At 42.1% G+C, this 15,844-nt stretch overlaps 1 protein-coding gene across 1 annotated transcript; it reads right to left on the bottom strand.

The window, feature by feature from the left end:
• Nucleotides 1-1,571: 1,571 nt before the first annotated feature.
• On the bottom strand, nt 1,572-15,382 carry LOC306701251 (uncharacterized protein). Its single transcript, XM_079166509.1, has 7 exons — nt 15,326-15,382; nt 10,776-11,114; nt 9,476-9,570; nt 8,856-9,012; nt 7,639-7,818; nt 3,764-3,811; nt 1,572-3,085 (listed from the first exon to the last, which is right to left on the bottom strand). The coding sequence occupies exons 2-7, from the start codon at nt 10,915-10,917 to the stop codon at nt 2,229-2,231; spliced, it is 1,479 nt and encodes a 492-aa protein (XP_079022635.1). The 5' UTR covers nt 10,918-11,114; nt 15,326-15,382; the 3' UTR covers nt 1,572-2,228.
• Between the last annotated feature and the right edge of the window lie 462 nt (nt 15,383-15,844).

Below are 15,844 nucleotides of genomic sequence, written 5' to 3'. Positions count from 1 at the left end.
CACAGGTTAGACATCCCAGTGAGCTCGCAGCCTGACAGCATGTTGATTCTCCTGAGACCTGACAAGGGACCAGCTGTGCTTCTCATTTATGTCTGACGAGCTCACTGCAATATCTCTCTCTACAGAATCAGTAGCCTCATACCGATACATCCATAACACTACCAGGAAGTAACTTAATAAAGAACCCACTATATTCTTAGAATATGTTTAGGATTTTGTGTCTGCATCTGGTTCAGTGGGCTTAGAAACGTCTCTGAGAGTGACATGAGTTACTGTGCATGTGAAAGGACGGAGATTGGACTCCAGTGTTTTCTCTGCTGAACAGTGTTTCTTTTTACGGCTCCATTCATAGTCTGTCATTTGGTTATCAGGAACAGACCCTTTGGACTGACCGCCAGCTGCTTCCTGGAAGCATTCTTCTCCTCTTTGGATCCCTTGTCTGGATGGATCTTACGAGGCATCTGTCGAATGAAATAAACAACTTCGGTAATAAAATGTGGACTCCACTGTAATATACTATATTCATATATCACCAATGAGCTCTGGCATTGATGGTAGGTGTGTGACATTTGCATGTGTTTGTTGCTGCATCTTGACATGTCGAGGAAATAAGGATATTGCCAAAACTTAAGTGTGTCAAAATCAACTGCTGGGTGCATTACTAAGAAGCCACTCCAATGTTTACATACCCGATTAATTCAGTCAACAAATCTCATTTAGTAGATCGGTTCACTGTTGCTTTGGGTCTTTTTGTTCGGTGATTTATCGACAAATAGAGAATATCACCAGACTTACACTTTAACTTGCATTTCTATAAAACGGCCCAAAATCTAGAGAAATACTCTCCAAGCAGGTTTTTCTTCTTTTAATAATAATACTAATACTAATGTTTTTATTCTCAGGGTTTGGTTGTTGGAAACATCACACAGCCTGGTGTTACAGCAGACAGTCAGAGAGCTGCATGTTCACAACACAATGCTGTGAGCTGGACAGAGAACACGTCCTCTATTGTGGGCAGCAGAACTTCCAGAATACTAACATGTTTCTTCAGACAGTCCTCATTGAATCTTATGGTTGTGTATTGGCGTCCAAAACACAAAAGCACAGGTGTGTGTAAATAACACCAGTATCTTTCATAAACTGCTCTTCAGACATTGAAGTCTTCCATGTATTTCCAGAAGTGCTCATGAAACAACAGAAATGTGGTGCTTGCCAGGGTGTCGGGTTAAGGATTGTGGGGTCAGACAATTTTCTGCAGGAGTTAGCTTGAGCGTATTCTACATTAAATCTACGTTATTTAATGAACCTTGCTTTGTGGTGGCTGGCTAGTCTTAAAGTTCACCGGTTTACCCAGTCAGAGCAATGAATGACTAACTGGCAACGGCAAAACAATTCTACAACATGTGGTTGGTAGTAAAGTCCCACCTTGAAATTTCCATTAATAATTTTAAACACCAAACAATTTAAACATGCGGTCCTTCCTCCACTGCATGATAGACTTGTTTTGTCATGTATGCCATGTGAAAGCTGTTAACAGCCGGAAATATTACCAAAACATCAATTGTGTTAAAATGATTTATTATAACATTTGTCAAAGTAGTTGTTGCTTGCTCCTGTTGTCCTTCATAACAGGATGTGGTTGTGATAAGGACAACATCAGCTTGCTTCTCTGTCTCAACAGCTCCTGCCGCACTGCCCTTGAGCACAACACCAAACCAGCTGTTACTCCAGTTGAGATTCCAACAGTCAAATATTACAGTTACTTTGTTAATTTCCTCTGTCAGTGAGCAGGTTAAACCAAGTGTCCCAGTGCACTCAACAAGTACAAAATACACTCAGTAGATCTCCGTTTGTGTGGAAATCCCTAAGGGGGGGGGGGGTTAAGCAGCTCAAAACACCTCCTTTAAAATGCTTGTTACAGTGTGAAAAACACACGAGCCTGCGCCAAACCATCAGTAGAGGAAACAAACGAGATTCAGGCACATGAATAAACATGAACACCTCCACTTGTCCGTGCCTCTGGCGCAACATTTCACCCCGTTTCCAGGAGAGTGTTTCGGTCCGGCAGCCGAATGTCAAATCAGCTGTCTCTTCCAAGACCTTACCAACAAGATGGATGTTTAAATCACAAGAAATCTGCTCCCACTGCCAAAACTCACCCGCACTTGGCTTGTGGTTTCATGCCATTGATTGATTTGAAAACCTACTAATTTGTCCATCTCCATTTTTCAGAAGTGCGCAGTGGGATGGTGATGATGTGTCGCCAGTTGTCCGCTGTTGGATTTGTCTCTCAGCATGGTCAGCGCCGTGTTGGAGAAATCCCTCAGAATGTCCACCGTCTCCCTCTGCAGCAGCAGAGACTCCTGCACAAACTCCTGCTGGCTCTCCACCAGCAGCTGGACGGACTGAGCCAAGATCTCCAGAGACTGAGACACCGAGGTCAGGAGCATCCTGCTGGCCCGCTGCTGCTGGAGGCCCTGAGAGGCCATCTGCGCCACATGGTCGTGGGCCCTGCGGGAGGACGCTCCGGACGGGAGAGGGTCGGACAGGTTGGAGCCTGAGGTGGAGGGGCGGTTGGGTGGGAGGGCCGAGGAGGAGGGGGAAGGTCCGTGAGGGTTGGAAGACAAGGTTGCAGTAGAAGCAGCAGAAGCAGCAGAGGAGGAAGATACAGCAGCGGTGAGAGCGGGAGCACCAGGGGCGGGTTGGATGGAGGAAGAGGGGGGCGCAGGGTGAGGGGTACAGGTATTGGCTGCGACAGATGTGGAGGATGAGGAAGGAGCAGGGAGGGAGGAGGCAGTCGTGTTGGAGCTTGGTGGGGACTGTGACGGGGGAGGGGCAGCAGAGGACGAGGCGGCGTCCGAATCAGACGCGGAAGGGAAAACCGAGGAGGTGGCTGCCACAGAGGAGGAGGGTCTGGGGGAGGTGTGGTTCTGACTGTTGTTCCGGGAGTAGGTGTGGACTGGTTTCATCCTCAGCAGGGCGTTGTCAGGCAGGGGGTCCAGGGAGGTTGAGGAGGGTGGGGGAAGTGAGGAAGGGTAGGAGGAGAACATGGAGTCGTCGTTTTCTTCATAGTCCACGGTACCATCTGGTAGATCACAGAGGGACAAGGAAACACGGCAGTCCATTTTACAACACTTGCAACTCGATCAAAACTAAAACATGTATTTGTTTTCGCTTTTTCACAAGAAACTACTGAAGTATGCGTATTATAGTATGTCAAAAAAAAGTCATAGTATAGTAACTAACTATTAAGCAGAATTTCGGTCCGATCTACTTCACACTTGGGTGTAACTGGGGTGATTTTTCAAACCTGGTGCTAATTGGACACGAGTCCCGCTCAATACTAATAAACGAGAAATAAATAAGCACACAGCGCTCTGCGTAGTGGCGGGGGCGGAGCTTCAAGGCTCTATGGGCTCGAACGTCTCGTCTGCAGCGGTTCACTTCCATAAAGCCCAACGAGCACAAGCGGATAGCCCACACAGGACTCGTGCACTCTGACATTGCAACTCAAATAGTGTTAGAAATTAGTAGGCAAAAACAGACACAAATTACATGCTAGAATGCTGTATAGTTAAATGAATAATAATGAATTGTATATATCGTAAAAAGTTCAATCAGAATCTGCAATGTAATGTAATGCGTTTAAAAGCTTTTGGGGCCTTTTGTAAATTATTTCGGGGTACACTGATTTAGATTAGTAACATTATTTCCCACCACCACCACCACTGAAAACACCAGCTGTATTAAACTACAGTCTTACCTCCATCGTCAGCCAGGTCAAAATCAGAGGAGGAGTGGAAAGTATCGCCTGCAAAACATCGTCAAGCAGTAGTTAGAAAAGGTGAGAACACCTCAAAACTTAAATGCAATTTAGTAGAAAAGAAATTCAACATGCATTAAATCAAACTGCTGTCCTCGCCCCCCATGTTTATTCCCACTGTCGTCACTGAGGTGTTGTCCAGTTTGTAAATCACGACTAGATTAGAGCCCGTCTGTGTCTTGTAGTTCAAAAGAGCAAAAGTTTTCTTTTCTTGTCTTGAAAAATATAGATATTTTTTCCACTGCCTGAGATTGTCCCGTTCTCCTTCCTACTGTGACGCTCAGAAAAAAGGGTTAAAAATGCACAAATCACCCGTCACACGTCAGATAAATGTGTACGAGTGAAGTGTGCACCGTGTGGCCGTTTAAAGGGTTAGTTGGGGTTGTGTGAGGTACTGATCCATAGTCAGCGTGTTCTACCTACAGTAGATGAATGTCGGCACGCCCACAGTTTGGAGAAACATACAGGAGAAGCAGCAAGTAAGCAAAGTAATGTACTGCTGCTAACAGAGGGAGCAACAACATGTATTTTGTAAGTCTGTATCCGAGTAGTCCACGCTATCTATTGAATCTTTCTCCCCTGTACCGTGCCGTCAGACAGCCCTTACTGACTGTAGTGACTGATTCCTGTAACTAGCCACTCGGCTGGGTGCGGAAGAAGATCGTGTTTTCTTACTCGCTTCGACATAAAGATTCCAGGCTTTTCGTATCTTTGGGTGAAGTTCCCGTTTAATTAGAGTTCACAATTGACAATACAACTTGATATCACTTAGCTTCCAGGGCCCTATTCCTCGTACGTGGTTGAACTAAGTCGATCAAATGTCCTATTATCCAGCTTAAATTAACTCGATGATTGACATCAGGCTATCTCGGTTCCTCAAAGGCTGATCCGCTCAAACAATCTCGTTAATTTGAACCAGATGTCAGACAACAGGATCGTTGCGCGTGTCCGTCCTACTTCAAAAGGGGGAAGCGTCGATCACCGAAACCATGATTTTCTAACAGTACAACGGCAAATAAACTCAAAGAAAGAGCCTCTTTTATCTCCACTGACGAGCAGGAGATGATCATGAACGCATACGAAGAATTCAAGACCATGATCATGGCGAAATCTAACGCTGCGAGGGCTAGACAAGAAGCATGGCGACATATCGCAGACTTCGTTAAATGCGCAAGTGTTGGGAAAATGTATCAGTTAATTTTAAGTGCCTCATCACCTCAATCAATCAGATGATATCTCTTTAAATGTGCTGCTGGCAGTAGGCTTAATGGAATGCATCATCCAATGAGATCTATAGCGAAAATAATTATCTCAACTCTTTCAGAATAAGTAGATAAAAACAAGCCCAAAGAGTATCTAATTGATACGAATTAATAGATACTTATGAGGATATATGTACTGTATGCGCTTATGTATCATGTATATATATGTGTGTATATACATGTATGTGTAGATTACCATATAGAATAGGAGTTTGAATATGTGTGTGTGAATCTGTTTATGGGCGGATCAGTATGTATGTATTATTCATAATAAGCAGTGAAAATAAATTGTGTGTGATTCTCTCTATTCTTATCATGAGTCCACCTTAATCATGTTCTACAACAATGATATCTATGGTGTACTAATAATACTGTCATATCATTATGAGTGCTTTCAACCATCATGTAGTTCAACCAGCCATCAAGAGGACACGGGAGCAAGTAAACACTAAGCACACACACATTATTCAGAATGGTGAGTCAATACAACATGTGCCATGGTGATGTAATGAACACATCCATAAGTTTCTTAAGCGCTAAATAAACTTTATGAACAGCACGGCATGCAGCGGCTTTCCTGATGTTCTCCGCGTCACCGACACTGTACAAACATGAACCACTCGCAAAAAAGCGCGAGGCTGTGATACAGTCCGTGAGACAGTAGATGGCGTGTGGTGTTCAATGTACGGCTCGAATCGCTAGCGCTCGTACAGGAAGTCATCATGATGTGATAACGGATCTTGGCGATCTCGAAGAACTCTCTCCCTATAAAACGCTAATATGACTAATATCGCTTCCTCATCGATGGATCTCTGAGGAAGGGAGCTGACACTTGTTTCCGGGGGAGTGGCAGCTTATCCAGCGGATCTAGCTCAAGCCTGCTCTGGAGCAGGTTCAGGCTTATGGATGTGTTGCTATGGTGATTTTTCCAAACGTGCTTCGAGGAACCGAAAAGCCTCACTTATGTAATCTCATCCTGGAAATTATCCGGCTAACTCAGTTAGCCACGTACGAGGAATAGGGCCCTGATCTCCCTCTGGTGTGTCTGGTTTTTCGGTAAAAACCGTGCAATCTCCCCGTCACCCATGCATCATCACCTCTGTCAGTTGCACCTGTGCCCCATATATAAACTACCTGCCACCCGTGGTCAACCTGAGATAGGCTCCTAATTCAAACATATGTAGCCCTGGGGTTAATAAGTTAGGTTTTGAAGAAAACAACTTAAAACAATATTAACGGTGTGCTCAATGTGTTTTGATTGGTTGTAGGTAAAGGAGAGGGCGGGGTTAAGAAAGAAGCGGGAAGAAAAGAGAACCACGAAGGAAGGAGGAGAGAGAAGAGAAGTGAATAGATAAAGAACGCCAGAGTAATGGGAGGGTAGTTAGTTTGTTTTTGAATGTTTAGTTCTTACGAGAACAAAACTGTGGACAGTTGGCACATTGATTGTTTTATATCAGCAGATTTTGAGGGTTTTTGTGAAAAGTTGTTCCGTTTAAAGTTAAAGTGTTTGAGTCGCTGGATCTGAGGACGGACGGTTGGTGTTTTTTTCGACGAGGACTTCACCGCTGTTGCCGTTACCTCCGTTTGTGAATGCGTTTTTTCAATTTTGGACTACAAAACTGTTTTTTGTTTTCCCTCCAAGACTGAACTGTTGAGGTTTTAGACTTTCATGGATTTTGCTCGGCTGAGGATCAGGACGCGGGAGTCAGCAGCGCACCGAGCTTACAGGCCTGCAACGTTTATTATTTTCACGAGTGAGTGAGCCCATTGGTTTAGAGTTAAGCATTGTGTTTATACACTGAGTCTGCTGTAGTGTGTTATTGTTGTTTTGTTCCCTGTTCCCCAAAAGGGTTAATATTATTTGAACATTTAAAAAAAACACTCACTAAACTTTTATTTCCTTTTCATCCCCAGAAAGTTGTCTGTGGTCAGTTATTTAATTTAATGCTAAGTTTAACAGTTTATTTGTTTATTCAGAGGGTAATTTAAATATCCCCCGAATCAGGTAAACCTTGGAGGTAGCTACCTTAAGGTACTGAACTCAAACACCCCATCCCTCCAGTGTAGGGTCACCTAGGTCTACTCTCTATAGAGTGAAGGGGTGCTACACATAGAATACACAGACATAACCAATGGCTCCCACACTGAGAGAGAACTGAAGCAGTTATCTACAACACTCCTTTGACATTTGATCTTGCAGAACACAGGAGTTCTACCATTGTCTCGATCGGTTAGTTTGTATTACTTTGTGACTTCTGTGTTTTAAAGGGTTAGTTCGGATACACCAGACATTCCCTCCTGTCTGTTTCTCTAAACTGGGGGCGTCCCAACCGCCATCTACTATTTAATATGCTGACTATGGATAATTACCTCATACAACCCCACTTCAAAAAATCTGTACTATCCCTTTAAGGCACGACAAACATTAAAGGCAGTGACTCACTCTAGCAGCCACTTTGGTACATGATGTTAAGATATCTTTTTACATCAGTGGACACAAGAACAATGTCCTGGCCTGTCACTGTGCATTTGTTATTATCCAGCTGTACTCACCACCAGGTTCCTTCTCTGGTGAGGAGAGAGGAGACAGGTCGTAGGGGGCTCCTCCAGGTATAGAATGGGAACTGTCCGTCAGGCTGAGGTAGGAGTAGGAGGGAGGGTTGATGGGTGGGCCTTTACCATAAAACTTTGAAAAGTCTTCGTCTTCGCCAAATTCCAGATCACTGTCGCCATCTGACAACCGACAAGCGGAAAGTAGTTCATTCATTAGGAACATTTAATTGAAATAAATGATTTTTCTGTTATGTAGGCATCTCTGCCCTCCTGTCCATTTCCATATTCTGTCATATGTTTTTTTTGTAAGACCTTTGTGTTCTTTTTTACCAAAACAGCGGTTTGATCTGAGCGTGTCCCGGTTTGATCTGCAGGACTGGTAGAAAGGCAGACTGATTGATTGTATCAGCTAACAACAGCCTGATTGAGCTCAAATACTGTGTCTTCTGACTGAGCTGGTGTACATGGAGCAAACAAGCAATGCTGTTAAAACCTCAACACAGCAGTGTTGAACCACAAACGCACAATAAGAAAAGAATCAGCCTCTCTATGCTGCTGAGTCAATTAACTCTAATGGGAGAAGTGAACATGAACACAGATTATGACCAATTCTTTTGCTCAATGGTCACCAAAGTAAATATTTATTCATTTATTTTCACAAGCCTCTTACCTTCCAAACATTCTGACACTAAAATCTAAGTTTTCAAACACAAATCAGGAGAAATTTAACTTCTCTGTCTCAGCAACAAACTCTTGTGAGATCTGACAACTAACGTTCTAGATCGCACGAGGTAACAAACTTCCTGAATGCTAGACATGGCTGTTAGCTGTGTAAATACCTAAAGTTAGCAAAGAAAAATCTAAATACATTACGCTAATATAAGCCAGTCTGCTTTCATCCATCCACAAGACGTTCACAACACTTCCAAACGAGGAGGGAGGCAAAGACGCAATGATCGCCCACTTAGCAGACAGGAAGTGTGAACAATTTCAAACCATGGACGGAGCTTGTAATGAGTCATCTTTGGTAATACCTACAGTAGATGGCAGCTCTACAAACTGGGGGCGTACCGATCGCCATCTACACACTTCAATGGAAAACTTTTAATATCAAAATCTGTCTTATGCCTCATTCTATGTAGTGAGGCTTTCACATACAGTACATTCACCACAAATACCATTTAGATTTCACACGCTCTCGGCCTGCATGTCCTCACCTCCTCGAGGACTCATCATTAGTATCTTGTTTACCATCCTCTCCACGGGGCCCATGTTCTTCTTCCGCGTGTTGCTGCCGTTGGGGCCCCGGAGGGCTATGGCGCGTCGCTTTCCATCACATTTGAGGTCCGCCCATTTCTTCATGATCTGACGCACCTGTGAGACAATTAAACCTCCTTTAAAAAGTTTGTCACTGCGACACAAACTGATTCATCCGAAAAGTAACACTACTAGAAGTGCTAATCCTTCATCCTCTGGGGCCCCTAAGGATTCACAAGATAAATCTGAGGGGTCGTGAGATGGTCAACAGGACAGAACATTTTTTTCAAATCTCTTATTTTTCAAATTTGGGCTGTTTCTCTATTAAATTAAAAAAGGACTATTTTACCTTAAAAGGCTTCAATAAATAATTCAAATAAAAGGATCCGAGAAGGAAGGATCAGTCATAACCCGTTAACAAATGCAAGTTGTTCCAAGTAGACAAATCTTTGTATCTATAAAAAGAACAAAATTATGTCCAAGAATGTACCTTAAATCTAAATAGTAAAAAAAAAGGAATGAATAGCCTGTGAATTACCACTAACATGACTAAAAGTAGACAGTGATCACAAGAACAAACCTCTCTGTGATTCTCTCCCAGGCTGTTTATCTGATTGGTGATTTCAGCCCAGGTCTGTTTCTTGGATTCAGCAGAGACTCCTTGGTTGAACTTCCCTGCAGGGAGAGACGTCATCAGTCCTATACAATGAAACATCTTACATGCTCTCACAATTGTGTACACTGGGGCTGGAGCGACGTAATAGATTAGAAGTCGATTTGCATGGAATGCGTGGAGTCGCACTGTTTAAGTTCCCCCCGTTCCCAGGCACGCAGAAAATGAGTCTTTATACGGATCTGATATATATTTATATCACAAATATTGATAATCTCAAATATTTTAACTTCAGACACTGACACATATCATGCAATACTAGAATTCAATACTATACATTTATGATGTTATCTTTTTAATGATATTATAGTCTTGTATTGTGCTATTGAGTTATCATATTCTATTATAGTATTGCATTACTTGAATAAAAAAGTGGAAAATGAATATTAGAGGTTAGGGTTATTATTAGTTAACCAAAGGATTAAAGAGGCACCACACTACATCCAGAGCATTGATAGCAGGCGTCACTGTGTTGAGAGGCAATCGAAATGCTCCCAAACCCATATCATGCACCTTTAATCGAATAATCAGAAACTAATCAATAAACAAATAGTCCTTAGTTGTAGTCTGCCAATAAAAGCATAGCAATTTCGCTGACGCTTTCAAGCATTGCTGCGAGACATGAATTTGTAAAAGAGGCAAATAATAAATCTGCTTTAACTGAGAGTCATTTGGTCAGAAATTATGACGGCGTGTTAGGCCCGTTGTATGTAAAATGAAAAATAAATACAAATACAAATGACGGAGCCGGGGGAGTAGTAGAATATTCTGTGAAAAAGCTCCTAAGCAAGTGTTAGCCTCTGAGTGAAGCATGTGTTGAACAACAGATTATGGTGAATTATGTCCTTAGAGTTTGTTTGGGAGACGTCTGGAATACCCTGCTGAGCACTGCTGCTCCTGTGAACTGACCCTGGATAAGCAGATGAGAATGGATGGAGAGTACTACAATATAATACGCACTTGCATGGAAAGCTCACCTTTTTTATCCAAGGCCGATGATATTAAGCTTAGTAATAACTAGTATACTGTGAGTAAAGCACCTTCTACAAGCTCAACCCCAAAGATCCAGCAAAACCAAATGAGTAAAGATAATCTCCTTCCTAAAGCCCTCACACTCACACTCACACTCACACTCACACTCACACTCACACTCACACTCACACTCACACTCACACTCACACTCACACTCACACTCCTTCCTACTCACGGAGGATGATGTATCTGTTCCTCTTCACCGCCTCCAGCAGCAGTTTCACCTCATTGAAGGAGAACCTGGGTTTGAGTCTCGGCCCTCCTCTCACTCCTCCCGCCTTCAACTCTTCATCGTCCTCACGCCAAGAGGCCGACATGGCTCCACCTTCTCCTCCTTCTCCTCCTTCTTCTCCTCCTTCTTCTCCTCCTCCTCCTCCTTCTCCTCCTCCTTCTCCTCCTCCTCCTCCGACGGCCTACTACAACTCAGTTTGTAGCCGACTATAAATTACAGGTGTGTCTGGTTCTAATCCACCTGCGAGTCTGGACTGAAGACACCTGTCTGACTGCACGGGGCCTGCAACGAATGAGAGACAGCGAGCGAGAGATTGAGGGAAGAGAAGGAGAGAAATGAAAGAGAACGAAAACACAATGTTAAAAGATGAACTGAGTAACTTTAAGTCAACAGAAGTAAGAGCTCTGATTCTCAAGCACACAATATACCAAATGTTTCACTCTACTATACACTTGTCCAAACTTGGCACCATCATTACTTTACTGCAGTGCTTTTTACTATGAATATATATTATATATGAGAATAATATATTATACTAAGTAGGGATGTCCCGATCAAGCATTTTTACTCCCGGTCCGAGTCATTTATCTGCCGATAATGAGACCCGGTTCCGATTCTTCTATTTTCCAAGATAATACAGCTGCACAGCGCTCACTTCAAGTAGCCTACATTCAAGTTACTGAAATCCATCCAATGTATGTGCTTGACAATTGCATAGCTCTGTGTTGCATTAAGGGGAAAAAGCTTTTCATTTTGATTTTAAAAGAAACCTGTGTAATCTTTTTGGTGTGGAGTGAGTTTCTCTCCTCTCTCCATTGGCTGCTTCAGTGCACCCTGTGCCTGAGTCAGCTACATGAACAGGGCCCTGTTGCAGAAGGCAGTACTTGTTGGACCTGCCAAGGGACTGCAGATGCAAATTAGCTTAAGCTACAATCTGGTACAGTGCATCGAATGGTGACATTTATATTTTAACTGTACATGGTCCCTTTTAAATAAATAAGTCAAATTCATTTTATTCTGTGTTGTTCTTTAATTCATTTACCAGACTTACGTTTCCTAAACGGATGATAAAGGGGTGACATCTGACTGTAGCCTACATTACATGACGGGGACAAAACACAGGGCCAGCACCTGAAGATGATTTAAAATATATTTGAAGAGAAATATATATAGCGATTAAAGACGTAGACATTGTTAGATCACAACCTAGTCTGGTAATAATGCGTTTGGGCATTTAAAGGTTAAAATACAGTGGATATTTAATGTACAACTACTTGGATCAACAGCGTTCAGTGGATTTATTTCTGTTCCTTCAATTATGTAGTAAAATGTAATCAGAAACTGAAATGCTGTTTCAAATAGACCAAACGCAGCTTTTTTAAAAACTCAATTATTAGAAGAATTATGTTCCATCAGTGACAACTGACATCAACTGTGTGCACAGAGTGACAGCGTTATATATATTTATACAAAAGAAGGACATGCCTGGGTCTTTTCTTAGCTGAGGAATGCTGTGTAATATTGAAATGTGAGGGGATGAGGGCAATGACTGATAGTAGTCACTACAGTCACTACACAGCAGTAACTTCAGATAGCCCTAAGCAACATCCCACCAGGATTTACATTGTGACATACAGTAAAACTTGACACTCGCTGTTATACCCTCAATAGCAGATACCGATCAACAACGTGCTAACATTACTACAACAATGAAAGGAAGTATAAAGGCCAGCCCACCTAGAAAAATAGCACTTTAGGAGTAAAAATGGTCAGAAAATAGTAAACTATTAACATGCTTTTTGGTGACACTCTGAAAATGACAGGTTTGTGCCTGTACTTTCACTTTTTGTGTTGTTTTTCTCAAATGTTGCTTTGGACGAGTATCTGCCAAATGAAGAAATATAAATAACGCATTACTTTCTTTATTATTAATTTTTACTGAACTGAACGATTACCAGTGAAATTAAAAATTTCATCTATAAACACAGGACATTTAAATAACAAATACAATGTGGTTTCTGTCCTGTGGGTCATGTTGTCCGACACTTGGTGGCAGTATAAAACAGTATTCAAGTGCAATATTTATTTATTTTTCTTTATCAAGATAAATAAAAGCATGTCTCAGAGCCAAGATTGCACAACTTTTAAATAACAAAAAGTAGAGAAAAGGAAGCCGGTGCACTGGTTTAACCACACTTTGATATCCTTCAGATAATTTAAAGGGGTCAAAAAGTCATGAGCTCAAAAAGGATTTCTCCAGACTCGGTAAAACAAATGAATTCAGACAGTACTATACCGTTGCTCTTTTCACACGAGTGCCACTGATGACTAAAGGTGAAAACGGGCCCTACATATGTAGATTACAGATTCAGATTTACTGCTTGATATCTTTTTAGCTGAGTCACAGTTATGCCCTCATACTCCACTAGAAGCAGTAACACACTCTGTGCACCATCTCCAAAGTCCCGACATCTAATCCTAACACCAGAGTTGGAGTCTTCTACATTGGTCGAGATCTCAAGAAGTCTCTTCCTCATCTAATGCATTATTTCACTCTGTTTTAGACAAAGAGATCTTTTTGTTTCATTTCAAGGTCGATTCAGAACACAACTGGTTCCTGTGCCTCAAAATGACTTCCTTTATTTTATACTTGTAATTGAACGAGTCCCCGGGCTTCAATACATCTCAGGTATTTGCAGCTTTTATGCTTTTTAAATGTTGACTGTTGGCATTAGTTGTTCCATTTTCTAGATTTAGCATGTTCCACATTTTATCGTAGGCGAGTCATGCAGTGTGGGACTCTTGGTCGTGACTCTGTCTCAGTCACAACCTGGTCTCGGTTTGGGTGGTCTTTACCTCGACAATGTGAAAAAACTCAATTCACCACAATGGGAAAAAACACGCCAAGGCTGGAGTAGAAAACAACATGGAACAACACAAATACTGTGATTTGAAAATCCCAAAGAAACAAAAGTAATGTTTTCACAGGAGTGTCCCTACACTGCTGGTTGGATTGTAAAAAATACCTTAGTTAGAATTACACCCAAAGATGAGTAATGTTGTATTGTTTGGTGAGAAGCGTTCCATCTATAAATTAGAGGAAAAATGTAATTCAAAAATTAAAATGTCTTCACAAAAGCCCTTGTACACAGGCCCTTAAATATCTACACAACATTACCGTTAAAAAGTTGTGATTTGTCTAACTTAATTGTGACCGTTCTATACAGTATGTCTGAATGGTGTTTCATGATTGTAGCTTGCAGAAAGTCATCATTGCATTGAGTTACCGGAGTACACAACACTGTACAATGGTTCAGACGACTGAAAGAGACAAAGGTCCCTCTGAGCAACAGTTGAATAAGAACAGAAGAAATCAGCAGTCACTGGTAACAGAAACTAGAAGCCTAGCATCTAAATAGGTGTCCTTTTCACTGCCAAGCGTAAAACAAACTTATAACAAAGCTTATAACGAGCTGGAATTAAGAGGAAACGTGTTGCTTTAGCAAAGCTCTTCTTCAAACCTCCCAATAGAAATAGAAGGTTGGTGTAGTGTTAGTTAGCACTATTGGAATATCAGCTCAACATACTATGGACTGACAAATCTCAGTCTAACCCTAAATGGAAGTTTGAATCATTCTGTTATTCTTCTTTAGGGGCCAAAGCCATTTGTCTGAATTATAGTGTTTTTTTATCTCTACTCAAATAGTTATTGAAGGAAAGAAATAGTTGTTAGTCTTTGTTTTTCTTGTCTATTTTGTATATATTCTCTCAATCCTTTGAGATGGTACATCTCAATGGGTTTCAACCTAATAAATCAATTTGAACCCAAAATACCTTGTTAGGCTAGTCAAACTTCTCACATCAATGCAACATTAGTTGTATTATTTTCAACATTTTCCTTTTTATTCGTCTCTAACTTAGCCATTCACACGACAGTATAATGTTAATACATGAAGTCAATCACTGTATACGATATGAACAAGTCAATAACTATTGAGAAGAACTTCTTAATATGAGATGATTTAAATCGTTTGCTCTGACCACGTGGTCCGTCTGAGCTAATCAGCTGTGAGCTTCCAGTCTTTGTTGAGCTCGTGCCTGCCTCTCCCCCTGCTGCTCGTGCCTGGCGGCTCACACAAGGAGCAGCCCTGGCCGATTCCGCCATCGCTGTACGCTAACGTCACACTGCGTTACGTTAAAACAGTGACACGGGAATCCACGGCGAGTTTCGGAAAAGATACGTGGATTTATCGAGGATTCAAACGCGCGTCTACAACGCGGCGTGTTGTTTGTGCGCCGACTAACAGCAAACGTTACACAACTATTGGTAGTCGAGCTCGAGTACGAGATGTCCTCTTGCTCCGGTGCTATGCTCTTTTTTTCGTCATCGTAGCTATCATTGTTAAACGTATTGCTGCGATAAATCACGCGCGCGGTCTGTTATCGAGAATTCTTTGCGGTGTGCGGTGTTAAAAAACGCTGAAAATAATTACCAGGAAAAATGGCGTTGTTCTCTCCCTCCCCTCCTTCCTCCGTCGGTTCTCCCGAAAGTTCGGAGTGTCGAGAACAACGGAACTGCGCAGACTCCGAATTTTTTTTTCTCTCCCTTGAACGCGCAACATTTTGTAGTTTGCTGCGCGCCCCCAGCTGCCCCAGATACAGCGTGCACCAATCACTAACAAACTCAATGAAATCTAGCACAAAACGCACAAATTGTGCGCAAGGAACACTATTGTTAGTATTTAATGAGAAACTGAAGATCAAACATCCTCGCGATGCTGATAATTCCCCCAACCCCCCCCCCCCCAACTCTTAACCCAATATATTCGCCCACAGCCAGGGCCCGTTTTTAAGCTTAACTTTTCATTTGAGCATTTCATCACTATTCATGCTCTGTAGTTGCGCCATTGAACGTACTAGTCTTAAACCAGCTGTGTGACAAGCATGGAGGGCTGCATAGGTCAACAAAGGTCATCAGCTAATTGTACTAATATATTAATAATAACCACACC

This window comes from Pholis gunnellus, assembly GCF_910591455.1.
Source record: "Pholis gunnellus genome assembly, chromosome: 9".
NCBI lineage: Eukaryota > Metazoa > Chordata > Actinopteri > Perciformes > Pholidae > Pholis > Pholis gunnellus.
Note: the sequence above shows the minus strand (reverse complement) of the source record. Positions and strands in the feature narration are given on the sequence as shown.